This window comes from Phoenix dactylifera, unplaced genomic scaffold, assembly GCF_009389715.1.
Source record: "Phoenix dactylifera cultivar Barhee BC4 unplaced genomic scaffold, palm_55x_up_171113_PBpolish2nd_filt_p 001116F, whole genome shotgun sequence".
NCBI lineage: Eukaryota > Viridiplantae > Streptophyta > Magnoliopsida > Arecales > Arecaceae > Phoenix > Phoenix dactylifera.
This window is the reverse complement of record NW_024068459.1, coordinates 27,304-50,111: the sequence shown is the minus strand read 5'-3', so window position 1 is coordinate 50,111 and position 22,808 is coordinate 27,304. Positions and strand designations below refer to the sequence as shown.

General features: G+C 44.5%; 1 protein-coding gene across 2 annotated transcripts; it reads left to right on the top strand.

Annotated features, from left to right (window-relative positions):
* The first annotated feature begins 17,040 nt into the window (after positions 1-17,040).
* On the top strand, positions 17,041-18,648 carry LOC103698451 (SNF1-related protein kinase regulatory subunit beta-1-like). 2 transcript variants are annotated; one of them, XM_026801598.2, is made up of 4 exons: positions 17,043-17,259; positions 17,421-17,583; positions 17,863-18,213; positions 18,339-18,648. In XM_026801598.2, the coding sequence occupies exons 1-3, from the start codon at positions 17,069-17,071 to the stop codon at positions 18,175-18,177; spliced, it is 669 nt and encodes a 222-aa protein (XP_026657399.2). In that variant the 5' UTR covers positions 17,043-17,068; the 3' UTR covers positions 18,178-18,213; positions 18,339-18,648. The 2 variants fall into 2 exon arrangements, with proteins under 2 accessions (XP_026657398.2, XP_026657399.2); XM_026801597.2 differs by having other exon boundaries at positions 17,041-17,259; positions 17,863-18,648.
* The last annotated feature ends 4,160 nt before the right edge of the window (positions 18,649-22,808 follow it).

Here is a 22,808-nt window from a genome sequence, read left to right as displayed (position 1 = left end):
ATTCCCCACTAAGGTATTCTCCTCCTCGATCTGATCGAAGAGCCTTAAGAGGTTTTCCAGTTTGTTTTTCTACTTCATTCTTGAACTCTTTGAACTTTTCAAAGGATTCAGACTTGTGTCTCATAAGATACACATACCCATACCGTGAATAATCATCGGTAAAGGTAATGAAGTAAGAATAACGTCCCCTGGCTAGCACATCGAATGGGCCACATACATCTGTATGTATTAGGGTAAGTATTTCAGTGGTCCTCTCCCCATGTCCTATAAAAGGGCAGTCTAGCCATTTTTCTTGAAGACAGGACTCGCAAACTGGATATGACTCGGAAGTCAATGAGCCGAGAAGCCCATCTTTATCCATTTTGTTCATCCTATCCTCTCCAATATGGCCAAGTCTGAGGTGCCACAAATATCTTTGGTTTATCTCATCTCTGGATCTTATGGATCCTTTGGCACTCACATCTTGCTCGGTAACATTCACAGATACATCCATATGTAAATGATAGAGACTGTCAATCATGAAACCACGTGCGACTATTTTATTTCTCAAATAAATAGAACAGCAGTCTTTGTCAAATGTAAAAACATGACCTTCCTGTGCTAGACATGAAACAGAAATCAAATTTCTGCTAGCAACAGGTACATAATAGCAGTCTCTAAGTATTAAACTAAATCCAGACGGTAGTCGCAGATGGTAGGTGCCCACAGCCACAGCAGCAACTTTTGCCCCGTTGCCAACCCTAAGGGTTACCGCACCTTCCGCCAGCCTTCTACTTTCCTTTAGACCCTGCATGGTAGTGCACAGATGAGCACTAGAACCAGAATCTATAACCCAACTAGAAGTAGAAGAAACCGTTAGATTAGTTTCAATTATGAGCAAGTCTATACCTTCTGAAGGTGTGTCACCTTTCTTGTTCTTCAGGCTCTCGAGGTATGAAGGACAGTTTCTCTTCCAGTGGCCTTCGACATTGCAGTGGAAACATTTTCCTTTGTCGTTAGCCTTTTTCTTTTGAACTTCCTTCTTTGGCTTCTTGTCTTTCTTCTGCTTCTTAGCAGGCTTCTTTTTCTTCCAAGTAGACTTTCTCTTGGAACCAGAAGTCAACTCAGCAGCAAGGACATTGCCCCTTGAACCTTTCAAGGCTCCCTCAGCAGTTACCAACATGTTGATGAGTTCAGTCTTAGTGCATTCAATCTTATTCATGTGGTAGTTTACTATAAACTGACCAAATGAATCAGGAAGTGACTGTAGGATCAAATCCACTTGTAATTCCTTGTGCATGTCCATACCGAGCTTCTCAAGCTCCTCTAGGTCCTTGATCATGGTCAGACCGTGATCATGGACAGACTGCCCCTTCGCGCATCTTCGCTTTGAAAAGCCTCTTGGACACTTCAAAACGAGCCGTGTGACTCTGCTCACCATACAACTCTTGCAGGTGTGCCAGTATGTCCCTAGCAGTCTTTATATTTTCATGCTGGCATTGGAGTTCATTAGACATAGATGCCATCATATAGCATTTTACTCTAATGTCATCATCCAACCACTTTTTATGCATCTCACGCTGAACATCAGTAGGACGTGCTGGTAGTGTGGGGATATCAGAATCGAGTATATAGCCTATTTTCTCACAGTCCAAAACAATTTTGAGATTTCTAAGCCAGTCCTTGTAATTGGTTCCGGTCAGTCGGTTGGTCTCAAGAATACGGGTCAAAGGGTTTGAAGCTGACATTGTATCTGCAGAGAGTAAAGATTCTAGTTAGACTTTTGTACTTGATCCTAATCTGTTCTAAGGTCTTTTAGAACAAATGTAACTCCCACTATTTTCTCGAATCCCTCACACTCTCCTGGTAGGGAAACGGAAATCCCACACGACTAGGGTTTCTAGTGGGTACTGCGGTCCCACCAATTTACATGCCACCTCACCTAACAGTTATTGGTGACACATAGATGGATGAGTGTACAACTCTTGTACAATGCTTCTCAAGCATGTTGCAGTGTAACTTGGTCTCTAAGCCATGAAGACCTCACCTAACAGTTATTGGTCCCATTTCTTAGTTAAGTCAGACCCACCGTATAACCGTAGGAATAAAGTCGTCATTGGGTCCTCACCTAACAGTTATTGGTGCCCAACCCCACCTTTACCCTACAACATCTCATGTCTATAGAGAGGTCCAGCCCCCCGATGCAACTTGACCACTGTGTCCAGCCGAGACAAATCAACATCAGAAAGGCCTTAGCAGCTCTACTACAGTGGAACTATTGACTTAATATTGGTTAATCAGGTCTTAGTGTTTGCAACTTGAGCCCTTCATAAGAGGTAATCGAACAATTGGCCAGGTAAGCAGGTGGGAGGCTCCCCTTACTCAGAGAGTAAGGTCCTAATTAAGTAACCACCTTTCATGCTTTCCTAGACACCAATTAGATCAATTAATCTAATATGACTTGCTCATGTCGGTTCACTCTCGACTTGATTGAGGAGGTTTTTGATTTAGGTCTCAATTGGGTTTGCTACATCACATGTAAACCTATCTACCCGACTCGCATTCACATCTCATGCAAACGGTACATCACAGGCAGTTATAATCGCAGCATCAAATAAAGTTAAACTTTAAATAGGTGATGATCATGGATTCTAATTAGGTCGTATTACAAGCACATGCACATCAATCGATCAAGTGGTCTTCAACTCTTGAATTGGTTCTAAGCCTCCTTGATTCGATCCTTGATCAACTCTTGATCCCATCGCCATCAACCGCTTAGATCACCTTTCATCTCATGCCTTTGCTTCAGCTTGATCGTTGATGTACATCACATCACAGAAATACAACCAGATGTAAAATAAAAATAAAAATAAATTACATCTCCTTTTAGGAGGCACGCAGGCCTCTCAAAACATCAAATAAGATGCATGCAAGCATCTGAAAAATTACATGACATTGCAGATCACATCGCAGGTCATTACATTTGATACCAAAAGGGTTTGAATCCTATGATCATCACCGTATGCAACAATTATAATTTTCAGATCTGAAAACTAACTGATTATATCATGACATAGGTCGCTGATCATGCTAATCATGATTCTAAACTTTGTAATCCCATTAACAATGCAATTAGAATCATCTTTTTATCACATAAAAATCAGCATGCAAAAATCAGCACCCCTGAAAAATCTGCATGCAGAATTTTTCAGCATGCATGATCATTCAATTTTCAGATCTAATAAGCCTTTAGATATTTAATTCTTACCTTAATCTACGAAGCCTAGGCTCTGATACCACTGTTGGGAACCCGCCCACGCCGCTGATATTTCAAAAATTTTTCAGATGGCAGCGGAATCGGCATGCACGGGATCTACGTTCATCGTATGAACGTTGTTTCGAGACCTTTCGTAATTAGGTAAGAATTAAAACTTTTAAAACTATTAGGAAGATCAGATCTTCACCTTGCGCGGGTTGATGATCACCGCAAATCTGAATTCGTGGTTTTTGGAAGAGGGTTCGCTTGAAGCCGTTCAAACGTCCGGCCTCTACGGGTATCCACACGAAGCAGGATCCGATCCAAGCTTTCTATCTCACCGGGGTGCTAGCTCCCTTGCAGAGATAACTTTTGATGGCTGATCTCCTCTCTTTCTTTCAACTCATGAATGTACTTGAGAGGAGGAAGAAGAAGGAAGAAGAAGAGGAAGAAGCAAGGCCCCTGCAGCCTACTTTCTTTTTCCTGCGTTGGAAGGAGGAAAGGAGGAAGAGTAGGGCGCCATGGCTTCTTTTTCCCTTCTTCTTGCTGGCGGCTGAACCAAGGGAGGGAGAGGGTGGCCACGTGATGGAGAGGAGGGGGATTCCTATATCCATTAGGTCAGCCCCCAAGAGTCCTCCTTTTATAACATCTAGGGCTCCTACAAGTTAGGAGCCCTTGATGTATTACCAAGAGGGGCGCCGGCCCCTCTTGTTGCCGCACCAAGAGATCCAAGGAGGAGGGGCGTGAGCCCCTCCCTCTCATGTTGCCCTAATCCTCATCTAATGAGGATTGGGAGGCCCTAATGTGGTTTAGCCTTAATCCAATTAGGCTTAGCCCAAGGGTGAACCAATTTGGATCCAATCTAGGCTAGTCCTAATCCAATTAGGACTTGAATGAACCATGACTCAATTGAACTCTTCAATCCTAATCCAATTAGGAGTCATGTTGATTCATTAGATTAATAATTAATTTAGACTTAAGGAATCCTAATCCAATTAGGATGTATTTAATTTTAGTCCTAATCCAATTAGGACTCTATTTGAATCCGAAGTCCTAATCCAATTAGGATTTCTAGGAATCCTACTCCAAGTAGGAATCCAATTTTAATTCAAAATTCCTAATCTCATTAGGATTGTAGGAATCCTATTCCAAGTAGGAATCCCAGTCCTACTCCAACTAGGATTCCCAGTCCTAATCCAATTAGGACTCTAGGTATCCTACTCGAAGTAGGACTCTTGTTTCAAGTCCAATTAATTAATTCCCTTTGTTCCTTCTTCAACTTCTTATCAATCAAATTGATTACTTGTGATTCCTAATCACGATTTCAACCATCGGATCGGTCAATACTTCTAGTGTGTGTGACCCCATAGGTTCTATTCTGACTGGTAGTGAGATATATTGTGATCTCTATCTCAATATTATTGAAAACTCCTTTCAATGGGTTGGAACGATTCCAACTCAACTCATTAGGGTTTATCGATCATCAAGATAATCCCTATGAGTCCCACCATCCACCAGTGACACCTAGCAGCATGTAGTGGCTACCCAGCAGAATGGAATGATGAACCTCTAGGTGCAGTTAACGTGTGATACAATCCTACTATCGTGGATCCCTACAGGGCGGAGGTCATGGACAACTCGTCAAACCCCATCGTCTGTCATATGTCAAGATTTATTCGACTTGAGTTCGCTAATGGAAAACTCTTTTTCCACTTTATATTACTGCCCTGGCCAAGGTCTTAGAACTCAGTCTAACAAATCACATAGGATCACTCCTCTTCTATCAAGGTCGATAGATTCCTTATAGGTGCATACCCTACTCTACAGTGAACTTACTACAGCCAATCTACACTGCATGGACCCATATGGCTAGAGACCATGTATGTGTGCAGTCAAACTACAATAACCTCACTGTGAGTAGCCGAAGCACCGCAGGTCAAAGGACCAGTCACACTACTGCAACATCAAGCAAGTCACTGACGAGTGGATAGACATCCAAGTGACTTCTTGTCTTGGTCACGCTCAGTACCCTTGTTCTCTAACAAGCACCTACACTATCACTTCAGTGTCCCTACACTGTGGACTCAAGTCTCGTCCATCCAGAAGGAAAGTGATCTGTGCACTGATCGGATCGATCACCGTCCTCGTGATGATCCATTGATCAGGAGCATTTAGAAATTAATCACCAATGATACATGCCTTAAATTCTCAACTCTTGAGAATATGTATCATCATCTTATTAATTCCTTGGACGATTCATAGACACATAAATAATATGAATGAAAAGATGCCTTTTATTTATTCAATAATAAATAGTCAAGTACAAAATTATGTCCCTAGAATCAACAATGTGTCAGCCAAATTGGCTTCTAGGGCATACATCTAACACAAAGCACGTGGATAAATCGCCGGCACTTGATGACGAACGTAACGACAGTGAGCATACTCTCAAGGCGTGCTCGACCTCGAGGCACGCCCGACCTCAAGGCGCCCGACCCCGACCTCAAAACACTCGATCCCAATGCCAATAACCTCAGAGCTCACAACCTCGATCTCGGCTAAGTTAAGCTCGACCGACCTTAAGGCCAACCCAATCAAAGAGAGAAGCAGGCCTACCCGCTCCACCGAAAATCAAGTCCCCCTCCTCATTCGGGGTCAAATTCCGCGATCTCCGTCTCAACGACTGTCAACGTTTAAATGCACACGACCTTAATGGGTCGCCAGCTAGCCCAAAATCTCGAGCTGTCTACGGTAACTCATTAATTCACACGATCACGTCCAATCACTACGGTAACTCATTAATTCGCATGGATACGTCCAGTCACAGGTAACTCCTACATCCCCTCCTATAAAAAGGAGGGAAGATCTCGAGGTAGGGGGCTTCTTCCTCTCCCTCCTCCAGAGTTTCCTGGGTACTCCCACTCTTTATTAGTTTTCTCCACAAGCAAACCCCCCTCGGACTTAAGCATCAGAGGGCCGGCGCTGGAAACCCCGACCACCGGCTTCTTGCAGGTCCCCCGGAGAAAGACGTCCGCCGCCGCACCACCTGCCGGAGCTCCTCGGTTCGCGGTCACCCCCGGGTCCAATTTCCAGCAACAGGTTCTATTTCCAAAATGAAGCTACAAGCATAACTCTAGAAGAAACTATGATTGGTCTCCCCTAGCCCAAGTCTTAGACAAACCCCAAGACCGAATACAATAGGGCAAAGCCCTCCCAAGCCTAAGGCCGAAATACAAGTCAAGACTACAGTGCTCAAAGATGTCCAAAATGATCCCCCTCATGGCTTATTTATAGCCTTTCTAGTGTGCCCAAGGGTGGCTAAGGCATAGGGGTCTTCATGGCACATGTAGGGCGAAAGGCTTGGCCAAAGCATGGCCAAGCCTTAGGCATAGGCTGGCGGCTGGGCAGGCCCTTGGCTGGCCTGGCTATGGCCTTTGAAGGGGGCAGGCAGGCCATTGGCAGGGCATGGGTGCGGCTAGCTGTAGTGGCTGGTCGGCAGGGGGCCAGGCAAGGCGTTGGGCGCTCTGGCAGGGCGCTGGCAAGGCGCCTGGGCACGACAGGGGCACTGGCACAGGCGCCGAGGCGCGGCAGGGGCGGTGGGGCAGGCGTCTGCCGCACGCGCGCAGGCGGCGTGCACAGGCGGCGCGCGCAGGCCGTTGTCGGGCGCGTGGTCGGGCGCGGTCTGCGGCGAGGTTCAATGGCCCAAACCTCGCCCGGTCATGCTGGCGCGGGCGCGCAGGTGGGCGCTTGGGCGCGCGGGTGTGCAGGCGGGCGCAAGTGGTCGCGGGCAGGCGCGGGCTATGGCGAGGTTCGCTGGGCCGAACCTCGCCCGAGGCACTGGGCGCAGGCGCGCACGGTCAGGCGGGCGTGCTAGTGGGCGCGCATGGGCGGCCGCACGGGCGTGCTAACGGGCTGGCGGGCGTGCGACACTGTAGCTGGCGAGGTTCTGTGGCCTGAACCTCGCCAGGCTTGTTTGCTTGCCTGGGCGCGCCTGGCACTGTAGCTGGCGAGGTTCAGCATCCAGAACCTCGCCTGGCACACTGTAGCTGGCGAGGTTCTTTGGCCTGAACCTCGCTCACAGCATGGGTTGCGGCCGGATTAGGCCGCGGCACGGCTCGGGGCTGCGCGTAGTGGGCTCGGTCGAGGTTAGGCGTGCTTGGCCGAGGCGTGGCATGCATGGCACGGGCCGACCATGGATGTGCTTGGCCGAATGAAGGGCTTGGCCAAGGCTTTCCATGCAAAATAGTTGGCCTTGGCTTGACCCTCCGTTGGCCTCTTCATGGCCTGATGCCCTTCTTGGTTGGCGGCGCTTGCGGGGGTCCTCAACATTCCCCTTCTCTTGAAGAATATCCTTGTCCTCAAGAATAACGAGTGGATGCCGCCGGATCATCTCATCATGGTCTTCCCAAGTAGCCTCTTCTTTCGGCATTCTTCCCCATTGAAACATTACTTGCCATAGTTGTGTCATGGCTCTCTTCAAGTCGGCCCATATTTCTTTTGACTTCGGGGTTCCTTCAAGCTCTCTTCCTAGCCATCAACCCATAATCATTTAAGAAGCACTGATAGTAGCCGGTTGATCCCAAGTTCGCCCTTAGGGCCGAGATATCCACAAAGGCCTCAACCTTTCATGGATCAACCTTTACCCCTCCCGAAATGTGGCCCAAATACTCCAACTCAAATGTCCACTTAGAAGGCTCGATGTAGAAGTGGTGATTCTCCACAACCTCCATGTGCTTCATGTGCTTCTCCATGGATCCGAAATGGACCCAAGTATCATCAAAGGAAACTAGAATGAACTTCCTCAAGTAAGGCCCAAATACCTCATTCGAAGTGGGTTGTAGGATGGATGATTTTTGAACTCCTGATAAGGCATGTAAAGTGAATTTGGCCGCCTCCTTCTTAGCACTATGTCCAGCCTTCTCATCATGCTCCATCTTCTTGCATTCTCCCTTTGACTTCTCAGCTCTAGTGTCCTCATCTCCACTGCCCACATCTAGAAGAAAGGCTTGCCCGATCTTGCAAGGGTGTCCCGGTCTCCACTTGCCCCCATACTTGAGGCATAGCTCCTTTTTGATGTATTCTTGGAGCTCTTCCCTTGACAACTTCTTGATTTCTTTTGGCCGATCCTTGTTGTCACTTTTAACTTCTTCATTGACCTTCCAAGGTGCTCTTGGTTGCAAGGATGAACATGCATTGTTGCTGAAATTTTCTTTGGACATGTGCTTCTCCGCGGGGTAGCTCTAGGATCTCCGCCATCCTCATTGCATCTTGTAACCTTGGTAGCCATGGCTTCAAACCATCTAGGAAGGTGCCCATTAGTGCCTCTTCGGACCACCCCCTCACCAATGTTTGGAGACGCTGAAACTCATCAATGTATGTTTGCCCTTTTCCTTCTTGTCTCAACTTGGCTAGTTGCCCATGGTAGTTCACAACGGGTGAAGGACCCCATTGTGACATGAATTACTTCACGAAGGCCGTCCAACCAAGTCTCTTGCCATCCTTCTCATAGAGTGTTCGGATCCATCTCCACCACCGACTTGCCCTTCAAGGTTTCGCTAGCAATGGTGACCCGGTCGGCTCTTGGGACCCCATAAACCTCAAAGTATTGTTCGGCTTTGTCTAGCCATTCATAGGGTTCGCCTCCTCCAAATAGGGAAAAATCAATCTTGGGCCCCCTTAGCCCTCTTTCATACTACCGAGGACTCCTCCCAACTTCATCTTCAAAGTCTTCTCCCATTCGGCTCCTCCTTCCATCCATGTTACTTCTCCGGCCAAAAGACCCTCGAGCATGGAATGGCTCCTCTTTGGCCTCACTCTCATCTTCACTATGTTTTCTCCCTCTTGTGCTAGGCCTATCATCCTCCATCCACCTATCTACTATCCCTACATTCCGGGCTCCAATTCTTTCATCTTTTCTCTATGGTCTTTGGTGGTCTAACCCCACTACTTTGTTAGATCTCAAGCTTCCTTCTTCACTTGCTCTTTTCTCCCTCACTTGGCCCCGCATGAGGCGTGCGACCAATATTCTTCTTCATTGGATCTTCTAAGCTCTTTTTCTCTTCCATTTCCACTAACTCTCCTTTCTAATCTTTCTAGGCGGGCATTTACACCGGCTAGGGTAGTTGATATATTCTCAAGGGTTCGGTTTCGACTTTCAAGAGTTTGGTTTAGGTGTTGAGAACTCCCCTCTAAGGCCTCAAGCCGTGCATTTTCATCCCACATCAACCCTCCAAACCTCCTTTGGCCTCACCCAAGGGATGATCCGGCCCTCTTTTATATCAAATGAATTGTACACCACTCAATCTCCTCTAATTACAACAACGATTTACAATAATTAAGCCTCACAACCTGAGAGAAATATGTTGTTGCTCTACTTGCTCCCTACCCGGTGTAGTTAGAAGGACACGAGGTATTACCAGTAGCCTCCCTCTTGTGCCGTCCCTCATATACCCTAACACCGAATAGTTTGGTCAAATAGTGCCGGGTACTACCAGTAGCCTCTCCGTTGGCACCATCTCTATGATGAGCAATCTAGAAAACAATCCGTCCTCTTTAAAAAAAAAATACTCACTCCTCTTTTGAAAAAGTAAGAATGTATTGCAGGATTTTAAGCACCAATTGTAAGCAAGATAAGCTTCTAATGTATCCACCCACACTCTTAATCAAATAAGATATGTGCAATAAGCAATTAGTAGTGAACCTCACTTTCTAGAGTGTGCAATAAGTAAAGCTTCTTAACCCAACCCAAATCTGAAATTTTATTGGGTTTATAGGCGTTACCTCTTTGGAGAGAGATCTTCGACAGAGCTTCTCTTGGAACTTCTTCCGACGAAATCTCTCAATGAAAGCACCATTGATGGGGGGTGGCTTTCGGCCCTAAATCGCCACACCAAATTCTTCGCCTTATGCTCCTTCCGGATGCCTTGAGATGTACGGATGCGGGCCGAACGGGTAACGCCAGTTGTGTGTGGAGCACTTAGTAACCAAGGGAATTAAGGCAAGGGGCGGGTCTACTGGCTGCAGCTTGGCCCGACCCTTGGCTTGAATGAAACAACCAAACAATTCAAGTGTATGTGGAGGAAAGATTAAGGTTGATTCTAAACGCAAAATGATTGTTGCGTCAAGAGAAGGAGCCGAAAGAACCAAAGTGTGATTCCCAAAATTTCTGCGGCAAGAGCCTTCCCTACTTGCAACCGGAGGCTACTCAAAAGGATGATTTTGGAGCCCATCTTGCAGCACCGAAGCCACCACCATTTGCTGTTGCAACTGAGTACACAGCGGATGGTCATGAAGAGGAAGTCCAACATCATGTGGCCGTGCATGAGCATGAAAATTCAGCTGAAAATTCTGCAACCACAGAAATTTCAGCAAATTCTGCAGCCTTCCCAATCACAACTCAAGCTGAGGTACCCCTTAAATATCGGGCTATTTATCTTCAAGATAATTCAAGCATTGTGAAAGGCCTAGAAGACCATGTTGGTGCCATGTTTAGCGGCAGCAAGCTGCTGATTTGTGACCATGAGTGCAAGACCAACATGTGGGAAAAGACGGTGAACCTTCGGCGATAAAAATTTGTGGAATTACTACGACGGTTCGAGTTCAAGCTTGTCTACCTCCCAAGGGGAGGAGTGGAGGAGGCCGAGGAAGACTATGATGGGGCACTTAAGGGTGCCAAAAGTATGATGTGAAGTACAACCCATGAAGCATCAAGGTGGAGGGATGTTCAAATGTTCGACATGAAGCATAGGTCCTTCTACAACAATCATGGGGTTGATCGGTTGGAGCATGGCATCTAATTAGAGCTTCCCTTGTACTCAAGAAAAGATTGGAGGAAACGGAAGAGATGGCAAGTACTTATCCATTGGGGAAGAAGACCAAGAGGAGGTTCGTGGGAGCCCTATTAGCGGTGGCCAAACATCATCCTTGAGGTCAAGAAAATTTTTCAAGGGGGAGGGAATGATGCGGACCCAAGCCCGCCACACCGCCAAGAAGCCAACCGTGGAAGACTTTGGGCCTTGACGGTGCCACAGGAGGGCCAAACCATGGCCAAAGTCTTGCGCTCGCCCGCGCATGACCACGTGATGAGGACCCTCCATGAACACCGCCGTTGGGGCCCGCGACCAAGGGGGATTCAAGGCCTAGACAAGGCCAAAGGAGAGCATCGCCAAGCACGAGGCTCCGACCAACCTCTTGGCTTGGAGGAGTGGCCAAGCATCCCCAAGGTCGGCCAAGACAAGGCCCAGCAGCCCCCAGCACCCCTAACCGCACCCTGCCGCGCCCCTGCCGCGCCCAGGCGCCCTGCCACAGCGCCCAGCGCCCTATCCAGCCCCCTGCTGACCAGCCAGCTGCCCCAGCCGTGCCCAGGCCCTACCAGCCGCCTGCTTGCCCCTGCAAAGGCCACAGCTGGGCCAAACAAGGGCCTGCCCAGCTGCCAGCCTATGCCTAAGGCTTGGCCATGCCTTGGTCAAGCCTTTAGCCCTACATGTGCCATGAAGCCCCCTATGCCTTAGCCACTCTTGTGCCACTTGGAGAACACTATAAATAGGAGGGAATGAGGGTCTTTTGAGCTATCTTAGTCCTTTGTCATCTTGAGAGTCTTGTATTTTCGGCCTAAGGGCTTGGGAGGGCTTTGCCCTATTGTATTCAGTCCTAGAGTGTCTCTAAGGACTTGGGCTAGTGAGAACCTATCATAGTTCCACTAGATTATGCTTGTAAGCTTCATTTTGGGAATTGAAACAATCCTCTAAGCTTTCCTCTACCTAACTTGTGTGATTCTCTTTCAAGCCAAGGGACGGGCCAAGCTGCTGCCAGTAGACCCACCCATTGTCTTGATTCCCACGACCATTCGAAGGAGTGCGTCCATCATTCGCAACAAGCTAAGGGTCGGGCCAAGCTGCAGCCAGTAGGCCTGCCCCTTGTCTTGTATCCGTGACCATCCAAAGGAGTGGATATCAATTGGTGTTACCCGCATAAGCCCATTTCAATAACTTAACGAGGTGCGTGCAAGAAGCACGAGGCACGGATTTGGTGTGGCGACTTGGGGCCGAAAGCCGCCCTCCATCAAAGCTCCACCGCCCCTCCACGGGCTTCGCTGCCCCCCGCGGCCCTCCGCAGGTGGCGGAGGCCTCTTCTTTTCCCTCCCCCCCCCCCCCCGCTCGCTCTCTCCTTCTCTTCTTCCCTGGCTTCGACTGGGTTCTCTCGGTACCGGCCCGGTATCGAAACAGTAGCGAACATACTGAACCGGTACCGTATCGGTCCGGTAGGCGTCTGGTATGCCTACCGATACCGGTACGGCATACCTTGGCTAGGCTTGATAAGAAATATAGCTCACAATCCCTAAGTTTCAACCCTTGAAATTTGTTAAATTTAACAAAAAGAGAATACAAAAGGTTGCCTCTCCTAAGAGCAGTAAATCAGTCGTTGGAACTCGTGAGGAAGCACTTGCTAATCTTGACGTGGGCACTCCTGTTGATATCCCTCGTAACAACTTCGGCGTGGACTTTAGTAAAAGCGCCAAGTACACATTCTTCATTTCGCAATTTTGCCATCTCACTGGGCCTGCTACCATGATTGAGTGCACTTTTTTTTTGGTTTGGATCTATATATTTCTTTTTTGTTGTTGGTCATTGAAGGTTGTCAGGATCTACCTCCGACTGGCAATTGCTCTATCCGAGAATCGGCCCATATCTCTTGGGCCTTTAATCTTGGGTTGCCTATATTAATGCTTGAAAGACTTAAACATCGAGATCTATAGCTGTGGGGGTCCTTTCTAGACTCTTCAAATTTAGTTCTACACTTATTTTCTAGAGGTATGTCGTTCGGCAAACATTCCGAAAGCTCCTCTTTTTTGCCTTCATTTTGCTCAACTAGCGGGGTCGACTCTTTCTTTTGTTGAATACTTCAAAAAGTTTTATAAAGGTTTGGCTCATCACAACATTCCTCCTCTTTCTCTATTTCTTCAGACTCCAAGGCATTCTTGGCTTCTTCCCAAGCATGGCATGACTTCTGAGGAGGCCAAAGCTATTGTTACCCAGTGGAGACACTTCTTGGTACCTGGAGACCTCTATGTCCAGCTCCACTATTGAACATTCTATAAATAATAAGTATAGACTATAGAGTTGAACCATACTACCCGAACTTCTTTGCCTGCTAATTCGCTCTTGTCAAACCACTTCTTTTTTGCCTCTTTTTCAGTTTAAATGAATTTTATAATGATCAGCTCTTGATCGCTCATCTCAAACTGGTAGACCTAGCTGATTACTTCTACCACCAATTTTTCTTTGATTATACCTTTATTTCCTTTGCACCCATACCTACCATGATCTAAGGTTGTGTGAGTTGGTGGGTTAATTATATATGGGTGGTTCAGTCTGAGTCGGCAACTTCCATCTTGGCTCGGATAGATAGATCTGATCCTAAAGATGAACCATCCTCCACCAATAACCCTTTTGATGATTCTATTATCTTCCAGCATGTAGGTGTAGCAGAGAGCACTCAATGGGCGGTCATTTTCGTCCTCTTACTTGGACAGCGGCTGCCAGTGGTGGTCCGATGACCCTTTAGGAAATTTATTGGATGGCATTGGCAGTGCTGGTGCCTTAGATAAGATTTGGGCCAAGAAATCTTCAAGAAAACGACACTGGCGGATGAAATTGGGGTCGGAGAATATCGGAAAGGAGGGGGCTCATGGAGAGGGGGAGGAGGAGGAAGAGAGAGAGGGGGGAGGGAGAGGGAGGGGAGAGAGAGGAAGGGTGAGGGGGAGAGAGAAGGGGGGAGGTGGGCAGAGAGAGGAAGAGATGGGGGCCTTACATGGGAATGATTGACGTTGAGGGAGATGAGAGCAAAAATGAATGAGAGAGATGAGAGGAACGAAATTCTTGAACCATCTCACCTCTTAAATCGTTTTGAGGTGTTGAATCGTCTCAGTCAGGGTGCGGTCTAGTTCAATATGCTTTGAACTACCTAGTTTGGGATGGTTCTGTGGTCCCTACTACATATTATCCATGTGAATCCTTTTAGACTTTAAATTGTTTAATTGTAATAATAAAGATAAAACCCAAAGATCAATTTTCTATTTTTATTCAATTGTTACAAGTTCAAACCAAAACATGCAGTTTTATAAGCTGAATTAATTTGCAGAATTTTGATATGCAGAATTTTTTAATAACTGAGATATATTATGTCGAGAACACAAAAAAGCAGAATTCTATTTTTTTAGAAATACAAATTATATAAATATAATATATAAAAATATGATTTAGAGAAATTTAGTTTACTGTAGTTTTATTTCACAGAAATTATTATCCAGAATTCAATATATGCAGATATTAAGTTTTTGAAATATAATATACATAATTATAAAAACCTCATTCTCAGAAAATTAAATCTGATTTAATAAATTCTGCAGAGCTCTCTTTCAAAATAGAATAATAACATACAGAAATTCGTTAATGAGAAATTTAGATTATTATTACAGAAACTAATTTGTAGGATTTCTCTATTTGTAATGAAATTAAGTTGTTGAGTTATACTACATAGAAATAGAACAATACTCAGAAATTCAAAAATCATTGCTGGAATAATGCTATAGGAATTAATATCAATACTAAAAAGATACTTGCTAGTAGAATTAAAATTGGAAAGAAAATAAAATTAGAGATACTATTAACTATTTGCTATATTAAAAAAATCTTTAAAAGGAAATCTTTAAAAAGATACCTGTAGTGCACCAAATGATAACACTGCAGGTATCTGCATGATAGCTCTAGTATATATACTATATATAAATCAAGACAAAATAGGACTCAAGTCCTCATGGTAATAGATATAAGGCCTCTCATAGTTTTCTTTGTTTCTTTCTTTTTTTTTTTTTGGTACAGCGGCGGTTCATACTCTACGGGTATGGACACGGCCAAGAAAATCAGAAAACAACAAGGCAGAAAAAGAAGCTGGCAATCTGTCACCCTCCATCCACACATAGCCACCAGAGTGGGGGGCCGCATAGGAGGCAACCCAATCAGTTGCTCCATTCGCTTTTCTGTAGGTATGTGTGGCCTAATGGGCAACATACGCCTGTAGCAGTCTGTGAATATTAAGGAGCAGTGGCCTACCCTCTTCCGCACGATCCCGACCCCGGATCCAGTCGATCACTGTAGCCGAGTCGCCCTCGAGAATAAGCCGATCTGCACCCAAAGTCCGACGGGTAAAAGAGATGCCCTCCCAAGCCGCTCTGAGCTTAGTACACACCACCGAGGCATCGAGAATCCGTTGACCGCTTGTGGCCACTAGTCTGGACTCATGATCTCTGATGACAAAACCTAAACCTCCACATCTTCCATCGTCCGCCATACTGCCATTAAAATTTACCTTCAAGAAGCCAGGGGGTGGGGGCACCCAAGATACGCAGACATGCCTAGGCGCTACAGGAGCAGGAAAGGGGCCCCAGATGTCCCTGGCCGAACCAGAAGGTGAACAGCACTGGTGAACTCTGTAGCATGCAGTAAAGCTCTGACTGCCACCACTCTCGGGGGCGTACTGCTGCTCTCAAAGATCCGGGTGTTCTTGTACAACTATGAGTGGTAGGCCAGGTAGGCCGCCCGAGAGCCTCTCTCCTCCAGTCCGGGACCTGATGCCGACTCCTTCAAAAAGAGCAGGAACTCCTCAATGGACGTCTACCTCTGCCCCTGGACAAAATGAACCCCTGCACTCGTTCATATATGACTGGCCCGTGGATACTCGATCAGCATATGGTATATGGTCTCCTCCACCTCCAGACAGTCTCCACATGCTGAAGAAATCCTCACAGTTTTCTCAAAGTCGAAGTAGGAACATACCATTGTATAAACATAGCCAAACAAGAAATAAATCCTCAAGATTCGCCTGATTTATGTGGATGCCTAGGTTAATAGGTTTTAAGTGAGAAAAGGAAGACTAAGGCACATGGATGTCCAAGTTGGTTGGAGTGCCAAATGTCTCTTCTCTTAGGTTTTCAAGGTCATGATTATGAACATGACTTGGATGTATAGAAGATCAACAAATACTCTACTTGGGAGAAAGTGAGTTGGATAATTTTACCCAACATCATTGTTCCATTGTAACATTACAATTGATAGGTGATGTTTCACTAATATTTGTTGCTAAGTTGTTAAACCATGTTGAAACCACAGGGAAATCACTTAATATTCATTTAAGATAATGATAGCTAAAAGAATTGGAAAAAACTTAAAACGGCATCCTAGTACCGGGACACTGCACCATCCCAAGAGTCAGTGTGGTACATCCCAGTACCATACCAGTCCGACAGAAACCTGGTATAACCATTGGTACTGGTGCTTAAATCTTTGCTAAAGAACATTTCAAAGGCTTATTTATATATAGAAAATTTATTGTAATTTGTATTCAGTGAAAAGAGGGTTTGCATCAAAATTTTAACTTTTATCACATTGTATCAAAGTATGAACTTTTAATACATCCCATATCTTTTATTCATTAATGCATGGCATTGTAATAATACACTTGGGCTTTCTCCTAAAGGTTTTTTTTTATTGTTTGAAAATTTCAAGTAGATTAAACAGCTGTATGCAGCTTTCTTCCTGCTTTTAGCTTTCTAAGGAATTTGTTATATTTGCCTATTTGGAAAATTCATTTTCAAATTTCATGAATGACTTTCAATCTAGTGGTCTACTGAGTTATGACGCCATGCTGATCTAGTGCTGTGGCCTTTTAGATTATAATGGAAACTGATTCTTTCTATGAAATAAGTCAATAGATTCCTAATTGTACAATGTGGCTATCATGTCTCTACTCTTCAAATGAATTTGACAGGTAAATTAAATGTCTCAGATTCCTGTACCTCCCTTGCAAAGAGCTACTGATGGTTCTCCAGTCTTTAATCAACTATTGATGAATGAAGTACAAGAAACTTTGGATGCCTCCTTTGAAAAGGGTATTCCGACATTGATATCATGGAATCAGGGAGGAAATAATGTCCTAGTAGAAGGATCATGGGACAACTGGACCACAAGGTATACTAGCAACCACGAGAACCTCAAAGAATGTCTACATCTTCATTTCACTTTAAGGAATTTCATGTTTACATCATTGTTTCCAGATTTCGTTTGCAATTTAAAATGTTGGAAAGAACGAGGATCAAATTACCATAACACCAACATGTATTGCCTTTCAGGAAGGCTCTGCAGTGGTCAGGAATGGACCATGCCATTTTGTTGGTCCTCCCATCTGGAGTCTACCAATACAAGTTCATTGTAGATGGAGAAAGGAGATACATTCCTGATCTTCCTTGCATAGCTGATGAAATGGGGCAGATAACCAATCTCCTTGACGTCCATGTGAGTCTACATTACATAACCATGTTTCTGGCGTAAGGGTGCTTCAATATGAATTATTATCTCTGCAGAAATGTTTGCAGTAAATGAAGGGAAACAATATTAACTAGTCCTGACAGTGGCAAAGTTCTGCATAAGTGGTGATTGTGACTCGAAATTTATTTTGGTGTCAAAGTGCACGACAATCCTTGCAAGCTAAAGAGAGTCATGTTGCTTGGCTTTATCCTTCTTGTGTTTGGAAAGTAAATGGCTCATTCTGTTGTCTTCTTTTGTGTGATGCAGGATTATGTTCCAGAAAATCCAGAAAGTGTTGCTGAATTCGAGTCCCCTCCATCACCAGAGACTAGTTACGGTTGGTCATCACCTGCATATGAGGACTTTGCAAAGGAGCCACCAGCTGTTCCACCTCAGTTGCATCGGACTGTCCTTGGGATGCAACATTCTGCGGAAGTTTCTTCAAAACCCCAGCACATTGTTCTCAACCACCTTTTCATAGAGAAGGAATGGGCTCCTCAGTCACTGGTGGCCCTTGGCTTAACTCACAGGTTCCAATCCAAGTATGTGACCGCTGTCCTATACAAGCCTGTGAGAAGGTGACAGAAATTGCACCTCTTACAACTCCATTCCTACATGGTAGTGATGCTTTTCTTGTTGCTTGAATTTTCTTGAATTTTTCTCATGTTCCTTTTGCATTTGCCATATGGCATCACCATGCAAGTTCTTCCATGGTTCTGATGTCATAGCTTCGCATCATTTAGGGTTGAACAAGCTACGTGCCTCTTCTGTGACATATTTCAAACCAGGATGAAATTACTTCAGAGACATTTTATGCATCCGGTATGATGATGTTAAGCGGCAGCAATTCTCTTTTGTACCTACAAGCAACAGTTCTTAAATTTAATCTTTGGTTGGTTAATACTTTTGGCCTCCTTTACTGTTAGTGCAATTGAAAGTTTCAAATGGCATAGTCCTGGAAGATTCTTAAAAGTATCTCAAACGAGAAAAGCTGGTACTGCAAATATAGTTAGTATACCCAATCATAAATGGCTGGTTGATGTGGAAGGGTTATACTGTTATGCTCTTGAGATGTGTTTTATTTGATTGGCTTGCAAGTTTTGCCCATTTTCTTTTGTTGCAAGTGGCATGGTATAATTTGTTCTATATTTTTATATGGTCGGGAACAATGTTTTATCGTCTCTTTCTGCCATATATGACGGACCGTACCTCTTGCATTATGGATATTTGATTAACTACAATTTCCAATCGTTTTGAACTATAATATCTAAATCCTGTAACATGCACGTTCACGTTCTTCTATCATTGCCTTGATCCCACATCCTCGGCAACTCTTGGTTTGTTGCTGTATTCCATCGTCTCTTACCCAATATAATATTAAAAACTGGAATCCTTATTTTAAAAGTTGGTGTGCACTCATCAATTTTACCTTCTTCACCAGCAGCTAGGCACAGCCTTGCATAACCATCTTTTCTCCGATGTCTATTTTTGAGGGTCAAGGTTGTTGATTATCCTGCAGCGTTGAGATTTAAGGATGACCAATTTGATCTAGAACTGTGATATATGATGTCGATAAAATGTTGCATAGGGCGTCAAGTGTTACAGGGTTGGCTTGCTTTCAGGCTTGAACCAACCTAAAAGTAACTTGGTCCACTTGTTCCATTACGTTTGAAGTCATTGGATAATATTTGGGTTTAAAAAGATGACCGGTTTCAAACATGTGTTGGGTCGGGTCGCTAAGTGATCCAATTTAAACCCCAGCAAGCCAGAATTCTTGATGAGCCTGTTCGAATTCAAAGATATGACCGGTTTCAAACTTTCAGATTGCATCATTCGAACCGAAACTTGATTTGGCCCAAAACTAGTACATATTATATTCTTCAAAGCCTCGCTTGATGCCTTGTGCCAGTCCAGCTTCTTCACCCAGGTGCTCAGGATGTGGGCCGGCACACCTAATACAAGGTATGTAGCCATCGGAGCAACTTAGCTTACCATATTTGGCTGGTCAGGATTGCTTGGATTTTTGGAGAGAGGGTCTCACACCAAGGTTTGTTATGGAGAGGGCCCGATTATAGATTGTGGAGATCACCTATGTAGGTCCATCGGGCAGACCGCTGATAGCTCGGGACATTTGGGACTCTATCTCTTCTCTTGTAGCGTCTCGAACAGTATATATTAAATAGGAGTCTCCACCCCTGGGCTTCCTCAAAGTTAACTTCGAAGGATGCGTTTTGAATCGTAGTAGGAGGGGGTGGTGCAGGTTTTTGATTAGGAGCCCAGACTCTGGAGTAGTGGTGGCTGAAGGGAGCCAAATCTTTGATATTTCGGTCCTTAGGGTGGAGCTGAGGGTAGCTTAGGCTAGTTTGTGTCATGTTACGGGTGTGTTGCGGGGCAATGCCATCCTACTTGAAGGTGACTTTGCCACAGTAATCGATTGGATCCAGAGGTGTATCGGTGATGCTGGAGGCCGCCACCCCCTGCTCCAAGATATCTGGGGCATAGCTAGCAGTAACATTACCTTCCGAGCAAAACACATATATAGAGAGACTAATGGCCAGGGAAAGCTACCTGGGGTGTTCCATGGCTTGCTATATTTTGATTTTTTTTTTGATGTATTCATATTGAACTTGTATGAGTCCTCCGGTGTAGACAAAAAAAACCCCTCTTCTATTTATGGAAGTAATATGCTTTTAGTGATACTTTATGTAGTTGATCATCCTTTGGTACTGTTGACAATAACCGACTTGCGGGTTGTCGAGCAATATTCCATGAAATGGGCCGTTGATACTGTGTTGTTTTCTTGGTGCTAATCTTGTACGTGATTCTTATCTAAGCTATTCATGACCCAGTTCGACCGGAAAACCTGATGGATCAATAATTTAAATCCTAGATCCAGGCTGACCTGACATAGGTGCATATAGATTAGGCTTGGTTACAATGAACTCTTATCTCCCTTTGCGCGGTAACCATGTTGAAGTTTGTGATTTTGTAACGTAAGCTGGAGCTTGAGGGATGTTTTTTCTTTTTTTTTGATGTCGACGGTATGTATCGTAAGATATGACATTCAACATCATCGAGACACTCCATCAATTGAACTTGGGACGTGAACTAGAATGATCTTGTGGCAAGATTGTTAACGCAGGCCCATTGTTTATGTTTTTGTGGGAGTCTGTTTGATTCAATGTCTCCCTCATACGTCTTTTATTGACAAACATTCATGCTCGGAAGCAGTCGCTGTAGACCAAGTCAATTTATACCATCCCTAATGGTCTGTAGACCGCTGTGGCCTGCAGGGTAGTTGCCAATGAAGCATGTCTCGTTGGTGCATGTGTTGCCACGACCTCCCCTGCTCTCTCTCGGGGGCAACACATTCTACTTTTGCGGGCTAGAGGAAGAAGAAATTGAGGGGAACAAGTGAACAAGTAGCTGGTCTTTTATAACTTACGATTTTTCCTTTTCGAGTATAAGAAAAATTAGATCCGATCCATTTTCTTATATTAATTTAAACACCTTATTTTGATTATGAGTCCAATCCATTATATTCAGACTTATTTGTAGAGATGAATTGGTTTAAAAATGCCTAAATTAAATTATTAAAGCCAATTCAGTTTAATTTAGATCAGGTGTGACTTTACTGGAAACAATGTTTCATGATTCAACGAGATTGACAGATTTCCACTTGTTAGGTTTAGTTTAGATGGACCTAGGTTTGTCAGTTCAGGTTCAGATCAGAGTAGGTGAATATTAACGTATGTTTATCTATATGGACCATTATATCCTTTTTTGCTATCAAATCATGAGTATGGATACTGAGGATCCTAGTGTTATTTTGATGCTTACAAAGCCATTGAGGCCATATGGAAGTGCTAATGCTATTAACTCAATTAATCCAGTACATAAGTAAGGAAGAAATATTCGATACAACATTGATAAATGACACACCCTCGATACATTCACGATACATTAAGAATATATGGTCAAAACCACTCTCAAGAATTGATAACGAGATAAAATTTATAAAAGAGAATGGTAGAAAGCTCAAGAATCCATTTTGGCAAAGTTTCACGTTAAAAATACCTAAAAGGGCAATTCGGTAATTTCTACTGTTAAGGGTATGAAACTTTATTGTGCCATGCATCGTAATTTGCTTAGAATATCATATTGTTGTTTCAATGTGCATAACTAACCTTCAAAGTGCAGAAAAACATGGTTAGAGTCGACCCCAATTAGTTTGGAGTCGACCCCGATACATATGGCACGCCTTGGAACGAAGTGGCACGCCTTTGGAACACTTGGCACAGAGTAGGAGTCGACCCTAAAAGAGATGGAGTCGACCCTGGCACGTTTTAGAAACATTCTGGCACATTCTAGCACTTATGGCACGGATGAACAGTACTTGGGTCGACCCAAGTGAAAGTTGAGTCGACCCCATCTTCAAGCCTCAAGAAAACAAGTCTCTGGAATCTCTGAGAGGGTCGACCCCAATGGAACTTGAGTCGACCCCACCTTGAGTCGACCCTAACTGAACTTGAGTCGACCCAAGTAAAAAACGGGTGAAATATAAGGTTCTGTGTTTCCTGAAAGTTGGGTCGACCCTAGTAAAAGTTGAGTCGACCCCAAGTCTGATGAACAGTAGTTTGAGTCGACCCAAGTACGGGCAGAAGCATAACGGCTAGTTATACAGAAGTACTTTTTGGACTCCCAACGGCTAGTTTCTTCAATCCAACGGTTAGGAAGGTCTATTTGGAAGTTGGAGAAGTATTTAAGAGGGAGTATTCATCAGAGGAAGTAAGCTTTTGGAAATCAAGAAGCATATTCAAGAGAAAATCCTAGAAAAGCAAACCTCATTAAATTGCTTCATCTTAAGAGCCAAAAGGAAGTGGTTGAGCAGTTTCAAAGAGTCATCAATAGCTCCGCCAACCCTTGTGAAGTGAAGCAAGCTTGACAAAGAAGAGAATAGCTCCTTCAAAGCGATAAACATTCTCTAAACTCTTCTTTGTAGTTTATAATTGCCTTATTTGCTCTTTTAGGAGCTTTCATTCTTTACTTATTACGCTTGTTGTAAGGTTTATTGGTAAGCCCGTAAAACCAACATTGTAGGTTGTTGGTAAGCCCGTAAAACCAACGTATGTTGTTGGTAAGCCCGTAAAACCAACGTAGGTTGTTGGTAAGCCCGTAAAACCAACGTAGGTTGTTGGTGAACCCGTAAAACC